The sequence below is a fragment of the Gymnoscopelus microlampas genome, assembly GCF_963454915.1.
Source record: "Gymnoscopelus microlampas genome assembly, chromosome: 24".
NCBI lineage: Eukaryota > Metazoa > Chordata > Actinopteri > Myctophiformes > Myctophidae > Gymnoscopelus > Gymnoscopelus microlampas.
Genome location: NC_139961.1, coordinates 35,085,013 through 35,105,119, shown reverse-complemented (window position 1 = coordinate 35,105,119; position 20,107 = coordinate 35,085,013). Strand labels below are relative to the sequence as shown.

The window sequence follows — 20,107 nt, the reverse complement described above, 5'->3', positions numbered from 1 at the left end:
GGGATATCTTGTATCCCTGCTTCTGGTCAGACTGAATTGAATGCCTTTCTTTTTGGGAAATGTAGAACTTTGTTTTAATTCAAAAATGGCAATATATAGCAGATCTACATCTAGGCTCACAACTCATCACATTCATGACGCATTGTGAGCTTGTGGAGCTGCTTTTTTTTTTGTTATTTGTCGTATGAAGAAGTGTATAATTTCCAACACCCACAGAGCTCATTATCTCATCAGAGACATAATTGAGGTTTTGAAATGTGATCCTTCCATGTGTGTTTCAGAGTAAGGTGAAGGTGAGGCGAGCCAGCATTTCAGAGCCCAGTGACACTGATTACGAACCCAGAATGCGCAGCACAATATGCGGTAAGTGACATCTGCTACCTGCACCATCCACACTGGATTTATTTATTTGTATGAAATGTGGTGCCTGTCATTTAGATTCACACGTTAACTTATTCACTGCCAGAGTTTTTCAGAGCAGTCTGCAGCCAGTGCCAGCGTTTTTGAGTATTTTATACTAACCTTTCAAGAGCCACAGAATATTTCGCTCCAGGACACGACCCTCTGTTCTTTAGTTATTGGCTGTTGAATATATCTTGTTCTTGCCAAAAACGCTGAAAAACGCTGAAAAAAACGAGAAAGCAGAGAAAAAAATATTTTTCTAAATCCTTTAACATTAGATCGGACAGGGCTGGGTTTGTTGTGATTGTGTTGGCGAAGAGCGCCATCTAGCGTAAACACATGTATAAGCATTGTGAGCTTATACATATGCTATGAAGCTAATAAATATTTGGGGGCGGGGAAATAAAGATTCAAATTTGCCCAAAATATAGACATTCACTGGCAGGTATTATTTAATTAATTCATTTTTTACCTTGTTTTTTGCTATCGCCCGTTTAAAATGTCTTGTTTTCACAACAAACAAAAAAAGAATCCGAGCTAGATGTGTTTTTCTACAAATCCTAATATAGAAGTAGACGGAAGTGGCGTTTTTTGAGAGGACGTCACATCCGTCCATTCCTTCTATCAGAGTCGAGGGATCATTCCTAAGTTGTGTTAGAGCACCCTCCTTTTTTTTTTTGAAAAGACGGAGACCTGAAGCCGATTCTACATGTCTCCTAAATCCCAACAGTTTTCTGAAAAACGTATGTTTCTATATAAGTGGTGCTCAATCTTTTTCATGTCAAGGACCCCCAAAATTATATGTATTTGGCTGCGGACCCCCATCAAAATATTTTGTTCCAGGGACCCCCAGAAGCAAAGATTTGAGTTAAAAATGTTCGCTTTAAAAATATATATATTCAAAGATTTGCACACATTTTCACAAATTTTCAAAAATAGCAGATCTACAAGCTCGTAGCGCGGCACTCGGTGCCGCGCTATGAGCTTGTATATCTGCTATTTTTGAATAGCCCAAAGTGTAAAATAATGCTTTTTAGCTCAAATCTAAAAATGACACAGTTCCAGGTCTTAATGGGTTAAAATGTAAAAAGAATAATGAAAACCAAATGTCCTTCCAGATATCGTCCTCCCACATCAGAAGGAGATCGAACGCATGGACAGTTTCAGAGAGCAGCTGGGTGAAGACTGGCTCCGGTACCAGACTCACCTGGACGGGCCGTCAGTCGCCCCTCCTCCACCCCTCACCAACGGCCACAGCCCCCACGCCGGCCCAGAGCAGGCCTCTCCGGGGACCCTGGAGGTAGGCCTGTCACAATCCTCCTATAATTCTAGTAACCTCTGTAGTAGTGTCTGTCTGAGACCAAACCAGTGAAGCCGTGTCTGAGACCAAACCACTGAAGCCAAACCTGTGAGCCCAAACACGTTTCTGCCCGGTTCTCCTCGGTGCCTGGAGCTATTGATCTCAAATTGCGCAAAGCCATTGACCATTACCATGCGCATGGAACTCCGAAGCCCGTTTTTCGATATCACTAAATCTCAGCTGTTTATTCCCATTTTTATGTCAAAAATTCTTCTGCCCGGTTCTCCTCACTGCCTGGCGCTATTGCTCTCAAATCGCGCACAGCCATTGACCATTACCATGTGCATGGAACTGTCGAGCCACTTCTTCGATATCACTAAATCTCAGCTGTTTATTCGCTTTTGGATGTCAAAGAATGTCGCCAGCCTCGCATCTACAGCCCCACTGCTTCACACAGTTGAGCGAACACTCGTCTCCGCGGCCGTGTATGCGCGGCTCGCGCCTGTGTGTTCGCGCATGCACGTTGGGGAGGCACGTGTCACAATGTAGGCTACATTATTTGTGTTTGCGTGACGCCCGTGTGTGTGTTCGCGACGGGCCACAGGCCGCATGAGGACGTACTGTGTGTGTGTGTGTGTGTGTGTGTGTGTGTGTGTGTGTGTGTGTGCGCGCTCGCGTGTGTGTTGGCAAATGGACTCTTATGGGTCTGTAACTCTGAGTGTACAAATGGAACCAAATGGACTCTAACGGGTCCATTTGGTTCCATTTGTACACTCTCAGAGTTAAATTAACATAGATTTTACGATATAAACTGGGGTCCAAGAGATAGAAATGCCATTAAATGGGGGTCCGTAGATTAATGCATGTCAAACTGGGGGTCCTTCAAATTAAAATGGTTGAGATTCACTGCTAGAGCCGAAAAAAAAACTTCTCTTATGGGGGTCCCTGGCATATCTTTTCAAATGGGGGTCCGCGGGCTAACAAGTGTCAATTTGGGGGTCCTTGACATGACAAAGTTTGAGAACCACTGCACTACACAGTACAAACTCACTTTCCATCACTGAAAAACTGTCTGTTCTCAGCGCATAAGCCAAACTGCACACTTTGGGTGCTCATATCCCCCTACGGGTATGGTCTAGTTATTACATAATCGCCAAATCGCAATTATTTAAGATAATCGCGATTATTTTTGCATGTTGATTTTTTTTTTTAAATAGTGGAAATAGCATTTTGTTTTGTATATTTATGTTATTTGTCATATCCGCCCTGTGCAACTTCAAAGCCTAAAAAGCCAAAACAGAAATGTAATTTTGATTCATATATTATTACGTTCCAGTGTTCCAGCGACACAAAGCACAATTCAATCGTTGATCGCAATTATTTTGCGTGACAGTTAATCGTCATGTAACATTTCGTAATACTTGGAGGTACTGGAGGTCCTCCCCCAGCCGCTGCTGTCCTCCGAGCCCCGGCTGGACCAGACCTCGTCGGACGGGGGGGACGCAGACCAGGAGACGGAGTCCACCCTGCAGTGGCCCGGACAGAGCCCGGGGCACACCGAGTCCACCTTGGAGAGCAGTGTGTTGGACAGCTTGGGGACGGGTAGGGCTGTCCACAATTATTACATAATCGCCGAAATCGCAATTATTTGAGATAATCGCAATTATTTGAGATAATCTAAATAATTTTTGCATAATCATTCATACTGTACATTTTGAAAAAATTCAGTACGTTTCAGAAATACTGGAAATAGCAGATCGGCTATTTCCACTATTTTGTAACAGATTTTGAGTATAAAACATTAATTATTTTGGCCATAATTCGAGGCATTATTGATTTTTCCTACATTTTTTATTTTGATTATTATTGGTATTGGTCATTGTCAGTCATTTCTTTGTGTGTATATACGTTTTTTGTCATATCTACCCTGTGCAACTTTTGTGTACAAGGCCTAAAAGCCACACAATTAAATAGTTAATCGCAATTATTTGATTATTTCATATGTCATAATTGTGACAACCCTAGGGTCGGGACGGGGACGAGAGGCGGGGGAGTCTTCTCCAGGACTGGAGGTGTTGTCGGAGACACAGGGCCGTACTAGGCTCGAGAGCGGGAACGCCAGAGACGAAGACGAGGAAGAGGAGCTCGGAGGTGAGAGGAGAGGAGAGGAGGGGCGGTAAAATGAGGGAGATGTTTTGATTAGAATTTTGTCAGGCTTTATTTATCCCAGGAAGATATTGTTATCTGATTATTGTTATCTGTGATTGGCTGTCAGTGTTACTATCATTCATCAAAATCGATCTGAAAGTGATCCCAACGATATTGTTCTCCACGTTGTCGTTATGGTTTTGCTGTGGACTCTGACATCCACTGAGGTAGACCATTATAAAACATTTATAGTTACGGTAATGTTATACTGTAGTTACCGTTCTTGTTGTGGACAGCCCTTTAGTGTGGAGAAATGTAAAGGGCCACTCGGGTGATTTTTAACCCATTGAGACCTGAAGCCGATTCTACATGTCTCCTAAATTTCAACAGTTTTCTGAAAAACGTATGTTTCTATATCAGTGGTGTTCAATCTTTTTCATGTCAAGGACCCCCAAAATTATATGTATTTGGCCACGCCGCGGACCCCCATCAAAATATGTTGTTCCAGGGACCCCCAGAAGCAACGATTTGAGTAAAAAATGTTCGCTTTAAAAATATATATATTCAAAGATTTGCACACATTTTCACGATTTTTCAAAAATAGCAGATCTACAAGCTCGTAGCGTATTTTTTTAGCGTATTTTTGAATAGCCCAAAGTGTAAAATAATGCTTTTCAGCTCAAATCTAAAAATGACACAGATCAAATTTCCCAGCGCTCGCTCTAAAAAGCTCTGGAGATCCTCTGACAGCCTTACATAAGACACGCCATTCAGTACAGGCTGGTAGAGTTGGATTCGGGTTCAAATTGGGTTAGGCGAGACGTATTGACATTCTTTTCTCCCTTGTTCTCTCCCATTTCTCCCCCAACTCCACCCACGTTCTCTCAGTGGACCTGTGTCACCCCTTGCTGGTTGGGGTGTTAACAGACATGAAGGTGGATGGCGGGGGGAAGCTGCAGGGTGGTGGCGGCGGCGGCAGGAGGGAGGTGTTTCTGCGGGTCAAACAGGGCTTCCTGTTGGAGGTGGACATGCAGCGAGGCCTAGAGAGGAGCCGCCTGGAGCTAACCAGCCTGGTCCGCGTGGAGGCATCACAGGCTGCCTGGATGCATGGGGTGAGAGAGAGAGAGGAGGACAGAGTACTCGACCCCAGTACTTGACTCAAAGTATATATACCCCTGGTCAAATATTACTCAACTACAAGCGAAAGTTGCTCGGTCAAATTTTTGTACTTGAATTAAAGTACTGGAGTACTTGCTTTTAAAAATGTGTAAGTATTCAAAAGTACATGCATTTAAGAATACTTAATTTTTCAAAAGTGCTAATTTCTAAGGACATTTTCCTTTTAATATGAATGCATTGCTGTATTGAAATTTTACATTTTCCAAAAAACTAATTGTAAGATTGAAATGGGATGAGGTTAGAAGGAGGGAAGGAAGGACGGACGGACGGACGGAGAGAAGGGACGAGGAGAATGAGAGGCCTGGAGGAGATGAAGAAGGAGTGGGAAGGAAGAGGGGAGGGAAGTCAGAAGAGGAGAAAGGTGACGGAAGGGGGGTGGAGGAGAGAAGTAATGAAGCCTGCCACTTTATTACTGTCACTTTTTTTACTGTTTCATTCTTTGTCCCTCTCGCTGTCTGTCTCCCTGTGTCTCTCTTCTATGTCTGTCTTTCTTTCTCTGTCTGTCTTTTTCTATCTCTCTCTCTCTGTCTCTTGCCCTGTCTGTCTGTCTGTCTGTCTCTCTCAGGATGAAGAGAAGATGCTTCCAATGGTTCATCTGCAGTTTGACTACATCAGCAGAGAGAAGAGAGGAAGGAGCTACGTTATGCTGGACGACGACCCACAGCAAGCACTGCAGGTGCACACGCACGCACGCACACACACACACACACACACACACTCACTCACTCACTCACTCACTCACTCACTCACTCACTCACTCACTCACTCACTCACTCACTCACTCACTCACTCACTCACTCACTCACTCACTCACTCACTCACACGCGACCCTGGTGAACCCGCCACCTCTGACTCTGTACTGTACCAGTCTGTTCTTGCTAACCATACCTACCGTTCCTTGATTGAGGAGAACGCCTAATCCCTTCTGCATTCATGTTGCTACCAACTATGTGCAGGTTCTAGCTGAACCCCCGTGACTCAGACCTGAGATGAAGCCCATCAAGAAGGATGACAGATTAGAGATTATTATTGTTAGCTTTCAGTTTAAACGCACATTGTTGTTGCGTAGGTTGGACAAGCCCAAGTACTTCAGTTCAACTTTGCTTTGTCAGAACCCGTTCACCAGAATAGCTGGTGAACGGGGAAAAATACAGAAGAATACAGCTATATCAAGGTATCTTCCTGAATTGTATATTTAGGCAAGCTTGAGAAAATTATCACATACTGGACATTCTTAAACAAATATCATATTTGTAACTTTATTACAGCACCATAAATAATATATTATGTTATTATATTATTACAGACATATAAGGGTCTGTTTGGTTCCCTAGTGTTATCCCCATTTAGCTGGGGAACCCCCATAAGGACCCCTGGGGGTCCCCTGGCATTAAGAACCAGTGGTTTCTCAACCCCACCAAGGGGTCCTTGGTGGGGTACCAGGCGGTCCCCAGCAAAATCTGTTAATAAAGCGTCACAATCATTTTAACCACTTTATCCATATTTTATACTATGGCTATTCAAAAATAGCAGATATGCAAGTTCATAGCACGCACCAAGTGCCGCGCTATGAACGTGTAGATCTGCTATTTTTTTTAAATCTCGAAAAGTGTGCAAATCTTTAAATCTTTTTTTAAAAGGCGAACATTTTGAACTCAAATCTTTGCGGTCCCTGGCACAACATAATTTCAGGTGGGGGTCAGCGGCCAAATACATATCAATTTGGGGGTCCTTGGCACGAGAACATTTGAGAACCAGTGGTTTAAGCAACTCAAATCACAACCCCAATGTCCCACTCCATGGACAGGCTCTGATTGACGTGCTGTCCCCCCTGGTGGAGGAAAAGAAGCAGCTCGTCTCCGAGCAGCAGCCCAGCCGCCACCTCCATCTGCAGTGCCTCCGCTGCAAGTCAGAGTTCATGCTCCAAAGAGAGGGCTTTGAGGGGATGAACGGAGGGAGAGCTCAGAGGAAAGGGCCTATGAGACTACCAGAGGGGCTATCAGAAGAGCTGGACAGTGAGGCTGGGATGTGGGACCAGCAGGGACAGGATGGAGAAGGTGAGAGAGCATTATTTAAGGAGTATGTGTGTATATTATATACATTATGCCTGCCGGGTACACTGTGGCAGTATGTTAATAGAATAGAACTAGCAGTTCTGCAGTGGTTGGAGGTGGTCTCTCTACTCTTCCATTGAGAAATTTAGACCCTGCCCTGTTGTCGGATAGGACACCTACTGGTTGATACGTAGTACTACCTGAAGGTCATAAGCACAACATTTCCCCTGGCCAAATGGGGATTCCGTCTTGAAAGAGCCGTAGAGGCGACGCATTTTTATTTAATAGCGGGATAAACCCCTGTTGTCTTAAATACAAGAATTATACTTCAATGGACAGTCAACCATTGAGGTACGTTATTAAAGCAAACAAAGGAATCGCACACATGCAAGAAGCCAAAATCTTGCTTGAGGGAACAACAAAAGACGACGGCAACAAACAACATCAAATGGCAGATATTAACAGCAAGTACGGCAACATTGGATCATAAGTTACTCGAAAAACTAAACCAAAAATACAGACTACAGAGCATTAGAAGCAAGAGCAATTGCTTTTCAGATACAAAGTAGTTAGTAGTTTTGAACAGACAATCAGGTTATGGAACCTACAGCAAGTGTGGAGGCAAGATATTCCACTCAGATGGAGCCATACAAAACTATACGTGGTAAACTAACAGAACAGACAAGAAAAGCTGATCTGAATGCATTTGTTTGTCAGTCTTATGCCTACAAGTGTAGTATCTGCCTGACATTTTACCTTTACTGTTTAATTAGGATTTTCAACCTCTAATCCATTTTAGAATCTATGTTACCTTCGTCAGTCAAATCAGCTTTATATTCAGAAGTTACAGGCAAATGCTTTAAATGGCAAATTTGCCCATAACCAGTTTGAACTTGAAAACTGCAACACCTTATTCCCTGCTCGCTCTCTCTGTGCGGGGGACAGGATAATCTCATTAATCTTCCACCTTACTTCTAATTTGTGCAATTTATTATAAGCTCTAAAGGGCTGGAAATCATTTCAAATGAATAATATACTTGAATCCTGATGGTAATAAAGAGTTTTTAATAAAACATGATGCTGATCCACGGTGAAAAGTATATTACTCAATAATGCTAATCCTGTAGGGTTTTTGTTAGAGTAAATAGAGAACAGTACAGAGTGGGCGCTGTAAATGGCGATTTAACTGCTATAGAAGTTAATGAGTGCAACATCCAGGTTTTACTGAGTGGAAGGAATGAGAAATATTTATTAATTTGGAATACAGTTTGTAGCTGCATTACGAGACCTATAAAACTGTATTGTACGTGTATGTGATAATAATGAACACCATTGTAGCCATTATAGAGCAACAAGGACCAGAGACTGATATCCAATCAGGTGCCTGCAAAGAGACACAAATTTGCATTATGGGTAACATAGGAAATCATCCATCTCTTCATGGTTCCCGTAAATGTCCTTGGTGTTCACTTGATTGATTTGAATACGTTATTAACAGGTTTGTTAACAGTACAGGTAGTACAGTCAAAGGTTATGCTTAAAGGATAACGTAAAACGTTTCCATTGTGGTCCATTGTATTCAATTCATCAGAACTTGCCTTCAGTTTTACATGTGATGTGTTTAGTCAGAGAATCCCACAGCCTCTGTTCACGGCCATGATGTTGAAAAGCCTTTTTCTTCCATTTGATTCACGCCCTTTCATTGAACTGTAGATGAGACACACCTGCCCTCACATCAGTCATCCTTTAAGTTGTCTTTTTTCTGATTATAAAGCGTGGGCTTATACAAACTGAGTCAACAACGTGACAAAAATGTATTTGCGTTTTAAGCACTTCAGAAAAAGTTAAGTACTAAAAGTGTATGCTTCCTCTTAACGACGATCTAGACAATCTACCGTATGCTATTTTAGAAAATGTTTAAATGCCCAAAATAAGGTCGCCAGGGTTAAAGTGGTTAATCAAAATCACTGTCAGTCTTAACCCTCTCCCTAGTTGTTACTAATCTGAGAATACAAGGCAGTATTGACTCAAGTGAAAGCTAAACTCACAAAATAAGACTACGCTTCGTTGAAAAAGACCTGCTTTGTCAAATGACGTCGAGGCTCTTTCGTAACTACTCTTCGTAACTACAGCCCCGTGCCTGACAGCAGGCGTGGGGCTTGATATTTATCCCAAAACAAATGGGGTTTCGTAAGAGGCTTATATGAAGAATCACTAAGGGATCCCTGCCATCTCTTTTTTTCTTCCTTTGAGCTTCTACCTCTATAATCTCCAGGAGACAGATAGGCCCTTAGCTCAAGCAGCCACCTCCCATAATACAGCGTCCAAACCTGACATTAAGACCTGTTCCCACATGCTGCGGCCGGGGTCGTGTAGGCCTTTGTCAAACAGATGTTTTGAGGGGTTTGATTTTGTCTGTGCGTTCGGCCTCACCGCTGAGCTCAACAGGAGAGACATCTCATATCCTTTTCATTTATTTGCACATGCCTGAACAAAGCCGTGCTATAAAGAATGTTTTAGGGAATCACATAGCCTGCAGCTAAACATTATGACTGTTATTATTGCTGGGAATCTCTTAAAATAATTAAACGTCTGCATTCATTTGAAATGGAGTGTCTGAAATGTATTTTATTTTTCATGTTTACTACAATTATAGACTAGACTAGATGTTAGATGTTTACATTAGATTGTGACACAAGATAAACATGTTTTAAATTATTTATTATTATTATTTGATAAGAACAGCACAACGCTAAAAACACATTTTATATATATTTTTTAAAGGTAAGCTTACAGACATCGTTAGTTGAAAAAGAGGAGAAGCTTTTTTACGGTCCAATTTTTACAAATATCAATGTCCAAAACATGCACGTTGTAAACAACCACATTATGCGTTTGGTTTTGTGTTTGTTTAGAGAGTAGCATGATGTGCCCAGAGTGTGGTAGCGATCATGTGGTTCAGCTGGACGGCCAATCGGCTCCCTCCACCAGCACGCCTAACCACCGGTCCTCGGGACAGGGCGCCAGGGACGCACCGTTCAGCCGCGACCGTGTCGATCACATCCCCTATCAGGTCTGTCAGCAACGCTAGTCTCCTGTTTTTTAGAGTTTTAACCACGTGAAACCTAGTGTGCCTATTCTGGGGTGAGCATTGGACAGAAAAAGCTGATCTACAAGCTCACAATGCTGCTCTCCTCTCCTCTCCAAGGATCATTCCACAGATAACCCGTCATCTAAAGATGCTAGCCTCAGTTGCAGCCCTGTCCTGGAAGCCACCACCACCACAGAGGACCCCAGCTCCGGCTTCGTCACTGCCCAGGGAACCTCCTTCTTTGTCGGGGAAAGTGAGGGTGACACTTTGGCCGACCGTGGCCTCGCTTCCAGTAAGGAAGGTCAGAGTAAAGAGGAGCTGTCTGGGAGCTACAACTACACCGACGCTAGCTCTACCCTTCCAGGATGCCAAGGCCAGGCGCAAGCCCTGCACGGAGGACGACCCAGTCCTGGAGGTGGGTTGTTGTTCTCCATCTGAGAGTTTCACATCCAGGGTCCAGGGTCCATGCACAAACTGTGGTGGAGACTGTGGAAAAGTATGGCCGGTGGTTTTATGATTCACAGTTCTCTAAATGTGTGGAAATAGAAACAGAATTCATAGGATGCTTGAGGAAATATTCATCACAATTACTTTACCCTAACTGGAGAGATGATTGTATATGTATTGTTCACCTATTATGTCACGCCTAGAATAGGGACGCTAGGGTTCATGTGATTAATATTCATTAGTGTCATTAAACTCAAACCAAGCTAATCTTAACCAAATCCTCTCCAGAGATGATAGTATGTATGAGATTCACTGGTATACCACAGTTCATATGACTAATGTGAAATTGAGATAAATTGCAGTCTTAACTAGCGGTCATAGATCGGGAAATGGTTGGAAAGCACACAAACCCTGATGGGGGAACGCTCCGTTTCTCTGATGGTATCCCATTTCCAAAAGCAAACCCAAACCACAGTAACAACAGTAAGAGTAAGAGTCACCTCTGATCGGACGGGGCACCAAGGAATGAGCAGACAACAGGATAGGGGCATAATAAAAATCTCTTCTCTTTTATTCTAGTCTCCATGGCAGTGCCATGTAAAAAAACATGCCCCACAGCATCAACTCCCACTGAATCATTTTTCTTTTTTTTGGCAGATTGACAGTGCCCTCATTGTTACGCAGAAGCCAGCATTTTGTCTTTTGTTTTAACACATTGATTGCCTAGAATACATTGATTGCCTTTTTAAATTTGACCCAAAGACCAAGGAGATATGATTTTTCGAAGATCTAGACTCTCATCCACTTCCTTGTTAACTTAAAACTTTAAAATTCTGTATCTCGGCTCCTGACTACTTTTTTTTTTTTCATTGAAAAATCTCTGGCATGAATAATAATAGGCAGTGAATGTGTTAAAAGAGCAATTGCTGTCTGCAGAAGTGTGCATCATTCAGTCTTTGTACAGATCGCTAGCTGTTGGACGGAAACCTTGTCTCCATATTTCAATAAATGAATGCCCTATTTATACTTAGACATATGACAGTGTCATGCAAAAGTAGCGAAAATCTATCTAAAGAAATCTACGAGCTTGTGAGCTTATAGATCTGCTATTTAAAGAAACTAGAGGTTTGGGCACTACGCAACCCTCACACCTTGCACCGCTGATTGGACCGATATGCCCATATATGGAGATCTCTGTATCTGTCCGTCCTTGACCCTTTAAAGCCAAAATATGGAGATCCCTGGTGTCATCAACGTATGCCCATATATGGGCTTGCCCCCTTTTGTGCCCATATATGGAGATTGTTCTAGAGCTCCATGGAGCTGACGGATTTGTTTGCGCCTGATGCCATGACGACACATTGAGGTTAGACAACACACTCCATATATGGGCGTAGCTGCATTGGGAACTGCTTATATGGTTATGGCTGAGTCATAGTGACATGAACTGCCCTCCCTTTAGCCTATAAAATGTAACGAATGAAAAGTATTGACAATAGATTGTGTCTAAATGATAACTCAATTGGGTCCATTGCAACACAGGTTGAATTTCCTGAAAAGTTACAGTTTTGGACTTACCGGTACAAACCTTCTTGAAAGTGCTCTTATGCATGTGTGCACAATATATAGTACAGTACATGCATGCATGGACGTTTCACCTTGTGAAAGAACAGAAACACTTGTCTGAGGGTTCAAGCGCCTGGACGTTCAGCCCCTGTTTCCACTCTCCTCAGATGAAAAGACATGAGGTTTCGGCGTGGCCTCTGCCTGGTCCCATCACTCTCAATCCAGTTCAGTCGTTTATAAGGGCTCACAATGCAGTAACATCCCATGTAGCTGTTCACAATTCACCGCAGGGTTTATTGCTCCGAAATGTTCTCCCATTTAATGGCCATAGGCTGTGGCTGCAGTAAAAATGAATGTTAGTCAGGTTTCAGGCCAGGCCACGGGTATAGCCTCTCATCGCCAAGGAACAGTAGTTTGATAACTTGGCGAATGGAGAAATGGAGAACATTTCTAATATGATACAAATGTGAGGATTAGACATTTGACAACAGGGATACAGAATACAAATCCCAAATGTTTTATTCAGTTGGAGTAAATTCATGTCCTTCTACAGTGGTCACTGTCTGTTTGTTTGTCTATCTGTCATAACACTAACTCAAGACGAGATGAGTTGAGGGTGCGGTCACGACCTTCGCTCTTAATCTTTTTGTTCGTTTTTTAGTGTTGTTCGCTTTCAAATCGGTCAAAGGTCACAGTGCAAGGTCAAAGTTTAGCAATAGCTTGAGGCACAGCAGTGTGTCTCTGTGTGTCTATATTTTCTGAAGAGTTTTGTCTCGGGTAGAGTCCTACATATATTTTGTCAAAAACTGTAACATCAATTTGAAAAATAATTATAATAAATACAGTTTTGATTCCATTTGAGAACAGTGAATTTGTAAGCATTATTTATCTTTATATAAGAAATAAACAAGCTTTTTGATAGATACAAAATAAACACTAAAGCTGAACTTTATTTTATTTAACCACTCATAAATGTTCCAAAATAGCAGATCTGGATCTGTTGTTTTGAACATTTTGGAAAACCGTTTATGACATGCCAGGCTGAAAGTGGTTAAGAATAGGCACACATTGGCTGCATAATTGCAATGTAATAAAACTGGACAAAACCTACTCTGGGGTGTGTGTTTTTTTTAGATTTGGACCTGCTGTCTGAGGACTATGAGGGAGTGGACCACCGCCTGAAGCTCTTCCTGGACGTGGAGGTCTTCGAGGAGGAAGAGGAGCTGCACTCCTTCCTCAAGGTAAGACGACCATGAGTCTACTGCAGAAGTCAGATTGCGTTGTTTGTTTCTATTTCTTCGCGGCATCTTGCCATTGGTGGTAACTTGGTTGACTTGGTTACCACCAATGATTTCATTCACGTGCACAGGGAAATGGGAAATGGGAAATGGTATCCCAAAGCCTCCTTTGCACTAGCGACTCACACCGGTTCGTCAAAGGCGGTTATCAGCAGTGCTACATCCTGTTGAAGCTCCACACTGGCATGTGAATCAATGTGTATCTAACTAGGCAAGTGCTTTCAATACCAACCCTACAAATGTCCAACCAGTCCAAAGACCAGTGACAAGACTGCACATACTGTGTGGGGAATTTGGGAATTGGCATAACAACTAAAATTGGGAAAAAATACAAAAGAACCAGTGTTCGGTTCAATGATCTATTCATCCAGCCACACAAGAACCCAAGGTTCAAACTCAGTAACATGTTTTGATGGCCGTGTTAAGTTGAGTCGTGTTTGTTGATATGTGGGAAAAAAACATCTTCCCGGTGGCCAAGGATCGGAGTGAGGATTACAACATTTAAGGACAATCAAACAGCGATTTCCCATCGGACCCCAGCCTGTAGGCCGACCCAGCTAAAACACCTCAGTTTTTGACCGATTTCGTGGCACCCACCTCCGCCGTTCATGAACTTTCTCTGAGAAGCCTTTTTACACGCAGCGCACGTACGGAGTCTCCCTCTGTGCAGCATAGGGTATCATTTACCTCCTTCAGACACCTAGACAAGGACCAAAAGAGCGGAAACAGAACCAAGCAGACCCCAGCAGGACCCATGTTTATTTACCCTGGTCGCATGGGGCTGCTCTGCCTTTCATTTGTGTTTTTTACATTTCCCGCTCCTAGAGGAAGTAAAGGAATGTCTCAATTGACATGGCCGCCCCGGTGCCCTATGATGACTTGTGTCGCGCACAAAAAGCTGATGTCAAGTGGGGAATATGAATTGACTGATTGCAGGTTGTTTTTTTGCTGTGGTGGATTTGCCGTCCCACAAGGGGTAATACTATGTCGTAGAGATGAAAGGTGAAGCTAGCACTGCAAGGTATAGGCACATGCAATGTTGTGTGCCTTGAGTACAGAGATTCTCAAACTTTTTCATGTCAAGGACCCCCAAATTGACACTTATTAGCCCGCGGACCCCCACTTGAAAAGATATGCCAGGGACCACCATAAGAGAAGATTTTTACGGCTCTAGCAGTGATTAATTTCAAGGACCCCCAGTTTGACATGCATTATGCTACAGACCCCCATTTAATGGCATTTCTATCTCTGGGACCCCAATTTATTATTCTATTGTAAAATCAATGTTAATTTCCTAACTATCTATCATTTTGCTGGGTACCCCCTGGAACTCCCTCAATCTACCCCAATCTACGCAAATGAACCCTTTCGAGTTCCATTTGTACACTCTCAGAGTTAGTAGTTAGTAGTGTACACCTGTTAGTTTGTACACCGGTAAGGGTCCATTTGGTTCCTAACTATCAATCATTTAGCTGAGGACCCTGACCCCATGTTGAGAACTGCTGCTCTGGTGTTTAGAGAGGTTGTTTGATTCTGGCAACAGCCTTGTGTTTTGTGGAAAAATTCCAACCTGCTCACCCCTGACACGGAATTGCTCTAGCCAACCTAAATACCTGAAATGTATTGCATTTTTCTTTCTCGTTGCCTCAGGTGAAATTGTCCACTACTTGGAATACGTTGTGCTGTTATTAAGATAAGATACTACCTACTATCATAGCAGCAATAGTAGTACAGTAAGAATGAAACTCAAATACAGGTAAAAGTATGAGTCAAGAGCAAGTACAAGTAATGAAAAATAACATCAAATAAGACTGACATGCAGTATGCACTGTGTCTCTGAATGAATGGGTTAACATGAATAATCTACAGTCTATCATCATCATATCATACGTACGGTCTGTCAACAGTGAATATATGAATTACTACTGTATATGCAGTCTATCAACAATGAATATAAGAGTGTATATCAAGTAAGTCTCTCATCAGTTATCCTTAAAAGTAAATAAATGTTCTTATTTGTGTTCACAGATGTCCACTGTGAAGTTCGGTGAGCCAGGAGAAGTCCCCTCTCTGCTTGTGATGTCAAACCAACGAATCTACTTCTTAGAGATGACATCAGAGTCGCAGTGAGTCAAATCACCTTACAGCTTATCCACTTTAACCCTGGTGTCCCAATTTTGAGCATGTCATTAGGCGAAAGTAAAATTAAATTAAAATTAGCAAAGGAAGTTTTTCCATAATAATAATAATAGCAGATCTACAAGTTTGGCAGTTTTTTAAATAATGTGTAAAACTTATGTGGTTAAATATATTGCCTAGAAAGGCATTTTCTTCCTTTTTTTACGTGATTCTTTGAGACCATAAACGTATGCAAAATGACTGCGTCTGTGACACTGTGAACCCTCATAACCTCATGTACTGGCTCTCAAGTCTGCATACTGAGCTGTATTAAAACCGCAGTTGTGAAAAAGTCGGTGTGGAGTTTCAGAGTCACTATGGACGATGGAGGATGATATTGCATAACCTGCCCAGGTTATGTGGGTCACATCTTGAGAACACATTGACCTCACTTTTGTCTTTGTTCACCATACCCCCCAACCTGCCCACCCTCTCGCCCAACCCACCCACCCTCTCCCCAACCCACCCACCCTTTCCCCCACCCTCCTCCCACACTACTCTCAACACCTGACTTCCTCTCGGGTTTTCTTTCTCCAGCATAACACTAATAAATGAAAATCATTTTCCTACCCTCTTTTCAAAACGAGGCTCTGGAGTAGCATCGGAGGTATCGCCTGCATCCCATGCTGGGAGTGTTCTTACAAGGTTTCTGTTAACCCACACACAATTGGACCTCCCTGGCTGCTGGGACCGTCACAGTTGCGCAAGGCAGTGGTTCTCAAACTCTTTCATGTCAAGGACCCCAAAATTAACATGTATTCGGCCGTGGACCTCAATCTGATATTATATCATGGCAATATTTAGTGCCAGGAACCCCCATACAAGTTTTGTGTTGTTAAAATGTTTCACAAATATTTGTACACGTTTTTTTCAAGATTGTTTGAAAATAGCAGACCTAAAGTTTGACAGAGCGCATGCCGTGATGCATGGCCTGGCTTATAAAAATTAATGAAAACATTCAGATAACAAGATTATGTACAGTAATGTAAGTATAAAGACGGTACCTTTTTATACCGGTACAGTGAACATTGTGGGTGAATAAATATTTAATCGGTTACATAACCCCCCACCCCAGTCTACCCATGAAAATATTGAAAATATTGGAAAGTGTCCTTGAAGCAAAAAAGGTTGGGGAGCCAAGTATATGCTACTTTGGACAGAAGCCCAGCAAATGGCATAATGGGGTGTTATATAAGTTCTGAGATTAAAAATATACAGTTGAATCTTGTATTGTACGTGTCTTAGATCAACATGGGGCCTGGCTCCGGGCAAGCATTTAGATCCTTGGAACAGTTTTTGCCGCGGGTACATCATGAGGCACCTTTACCGTCACGCTCTCTCGCTCGCTATATAAACGTATGGTTTACATAGCTCTCTCCCCCTTAAACCTAAGGTCTCTCGACCATCGTAGTTCTCTCTCATTCTCTGTCAACCTCATGACGTACCCCTCTCTCTTTCTCTTCCTCAACATCATGACGCTACTGGCACAGTGAATGTTCTGTGTTCGCACATAGGGAACGTGGTACCACCATATTAACCCATTAAGACCTGGAACTGTGTCATTTTTAGATTTGAGCTAAAAAGCATTATTTTACACTTTGGGCTATTCAAAAATTGCAGATATACAAGCTCATAGCGCGGCACCGAGTGCCGCGCTACGAGCTTGTAGATCTGCTATTTTTAAAAAATCGTGAAAATGTGTGCAAATCTTTGAATATATATATTTTTAAAGCGGACATTTTTAACTCAAATCTTTGTTTCTGGGGGTCCCTGGAACAAAATATTTTGATGGGGGTCTGCGGCCAAATACATATAATTTTGGGGGTCCTTGACGTGACCACCTTGAGCACCACTGATATAGAAACATAGGTTTTTCTGAATACTGTTGAGATTTAGGAGACATGTAGAATCGGTTTCAGGTCTCAATGGGTTAAAGCTGCGAAAAAAATAATAAAAAAATACCACCATATAAGATCTGTGCACTTTCTCACATGACATGGCAATCAGATATACCCACTACATTGCCAGCATTTCAGCAAGGTTTCGGAGATCAGATGTTGCATTGTGTCCAACCCTGCGTTGCACACACTGATCCCTTTCCCTTGTTTTCCTACCAGCGGAGGCCAGCTCTCTGATTGGCTGCAGAAGAGGGATAGCCATCCAATCACGGACCTGAGTTACCTGGAGGTGGGATTGGGTTCTCAGAGCATCCACATCGAGTTTGAAGAAGGGGGTGTGGCCTACACCCTCCTTGTCCGGGACGGCGCGCGCTGCAAGCGCTACTACGGCGTCTTGACAGGTAAACAACAGCACTAGAACCAGAAGATATACATTCTAAGGGGTCAGGGGTCTTGTCAGGCCAAGGACCCCTTAGCTGAGAGACATGAAGCAGGGACCCCCACTACATGTTGTACACAATTGTGTTGCAGGTTAAACTTTCACAAACTTTTCACAGATACCTTCATAGACTTGTTTGACAGCACTGTCATCAGTGCTGTGTGAAATAATCTTTTTTTAATATGTTGGATTCATGTTTATGTGCGTTTTCAGACATTTAATCACTTAAACCCTCAATACTTAGTAAACTTTACTTGACCTTTCACTCTGTACTTGGTCTGCTCTTTTTGCCCTCTACACCAAACCTCTTCGAAAATAGCGGTGTTTCTATCATTCTATCATTCAAAGATTTGGCAGCCCCCCTGAAGTAACTCTGAGGACCCCATTGGGGTCCCGGACCCCCTGTTGAAGACCCCTGTTCTAACTAATTCAACCTCATGTGGGTCTTTAATCATGACTTGTTTTAAACAAAAGGGGGAAAATGCCATTGTTGTGATATACAGATTTGCTTCCAATGCTTTTTTAAAGATTTCACCCGGTGGGAAATGTCATACTGTCATGTGGTCTCCCTTTCACGCGTGGTCTAACACAGAGAAAAGATAGCATCCCTGTTAGCATCATTCCCAGAGTTCAGGAACGTGGTGGGCCGCTCGCAACCAGCCGCACCGGTTCCCATGTTGTGTCCCGGGGCACTTTTTGGGCACGATGCAGCAAAACACAAACTGCTCGGAGCAACTTAAGGGTGGTGGCGTGATGAAGAGATCTCTGGGTGCACACGTTTAAGAACCTGAACGGCATGTTCGTTATACTCAGGGAACCCGGCCACTCCGTTATAATCTTGTGCCGCAACACATGGCTCACACACCCACCTTAATATATACAAACACCACATATGCAGAAACTTTCACCTCTCATGACCGATATTAACAGCAGTACGCCTCACCAGTCACAACCTAAAGCCTGATGTATACTGTGCCTGACACAGTCGTACGACTGTGTCAGGCACCATTAGCCCATCTACGAGCCCACAACGTGTCACAACGCATTGTCAGCTTATAGATTTTTCGTAAAATGGACTGTAAAATAAGCATATGACCCACATATCTGGAGCTGCTCCCCCGTCATACAGTATGCATGCAGTCATGGCTGCATGCATACGTTTTGCAGACTCGCAAATCCCTATGGCTTCTCCGGTAGCCTGAGGCTCTCTCACGTGGTCGTACCCCTGCTTTCGACCAGCCCTTCTGTCAGGGAGGACCTGAAGAGAGAGAACTGAGATTCTTCCCAGTTTCCTGTCTCTCTGCTGTTGTGAATAGTAATCTTCAGCTGTGGAGTGACTGACTTACATGACTTTCAACACACTGATTTCCAGTCAAGAATGCAAGGTCTGGACAGAGTGCCATTTTTTGATTTGGAAATAATTCAGAGCCCCGCTTGATGGTTGACGCTTAACCACTTAAACCATCTAAACTTAGTAAACTGGACCTTAGTTGGCTCTGTACCTGGACCACTTTTTTCCGTCTACACCAAATCTCCTCTCCAAAAACAGCGGATCTACAAGTTCACGGCACTGTGAGCTTGTAGAACTGCTATTTTTGGCTAATGTTCCCCCCAGAATTTGCTGGGGTTCAAGTGGTTAAACTCTGACAGTGTCTCGCTCTCGTCCCGGCATTCAACCACAATCTAACAAGTTAATTTTGGAAGTGCACGCAAAGATTGACGCATTGTGGTGGAACGACGCCTGCAATAGAACTTGTATTATCTGCCTGCTATGGAGATTGTACTATCTGCGACTGTTTCAAAAGTCATCCATGTGTCAGCCATGCACTTTCCTTTTTATTTTAGAGCAGTGTCATTCAAACCCTGGAAATTCACCATTCACCATATTCAGCTACATTTATTGGAGTAGTGGGAGCTTTTATTCAGTCTCTCCTGAAAGGTCACACTAACTCCTTTACGGTGATATTTGAAAAGAGGCTCAAATTCTACCACACTATTCCTGTGCAAAATGTTCCAAAAAATTCTCTCTCTCTCTCTCCATTCATTTTAACCTCTGCTCTCTCTCTCTCTCATGTTAATTCTCTACTCTTTGTGTGTGTGTGTGTGT

The 20,107-nt window shown here is 42.9% G+C and overlaps 1 protein-coding gene across 1 annotated transcript in view; it reads left to right on the top strand.

The window, feature by feature from the left end:
• stk11ip (serine/threonine kinase 11 interacting protein) overlaps positions 1-20,107 on the top strand; it is a 42,930-nt gene that overhangs the window by 10,561 nt on the left and 12,262 nt on the right. The window contains exons 13-24 of the mRNA XM_084051261.1: positions 282-363; positions 1,521-1,702; positions 3,130-3,304; positions 3,728-3,853; positions 4,739-4,962; positions 5,595-5,705; positions 6,837-7,086; positions 9,999-10,156; positions 10,292-10,589; positions 13,322-13,428; positions 15,514-15,611; positions 17,781-17,962. Of these exons, the coding sequence (XP_083907387.1) occupies positions 282-363; positions 1,521-1,702; positions 3,130-3,304; positions 3,728-3,853; positions 4,739-4,962; positions 5,595-5,705; positions 6,837-7,086; positions 9,999-10,156; positions 10,292-10,589; positions 13,322-13,428; positions 15,514-15,611; positions 17,781-17,962 (1,993 nt within the window). The remainder of the gene's footprint in view (positions 1-281; positions 364-1,520; positions 1,703-3,129; positions 3,305-3,727; positions 3,854-4,738; positions 4,963-5,594; positions 5,706-6,836; positions 7,087-9,998; positions 10,157-10,291; positions 10,590-13,321; positions 13,429-15,513; positions 15,612-17,780; positions 17,963-20,107) is intronic.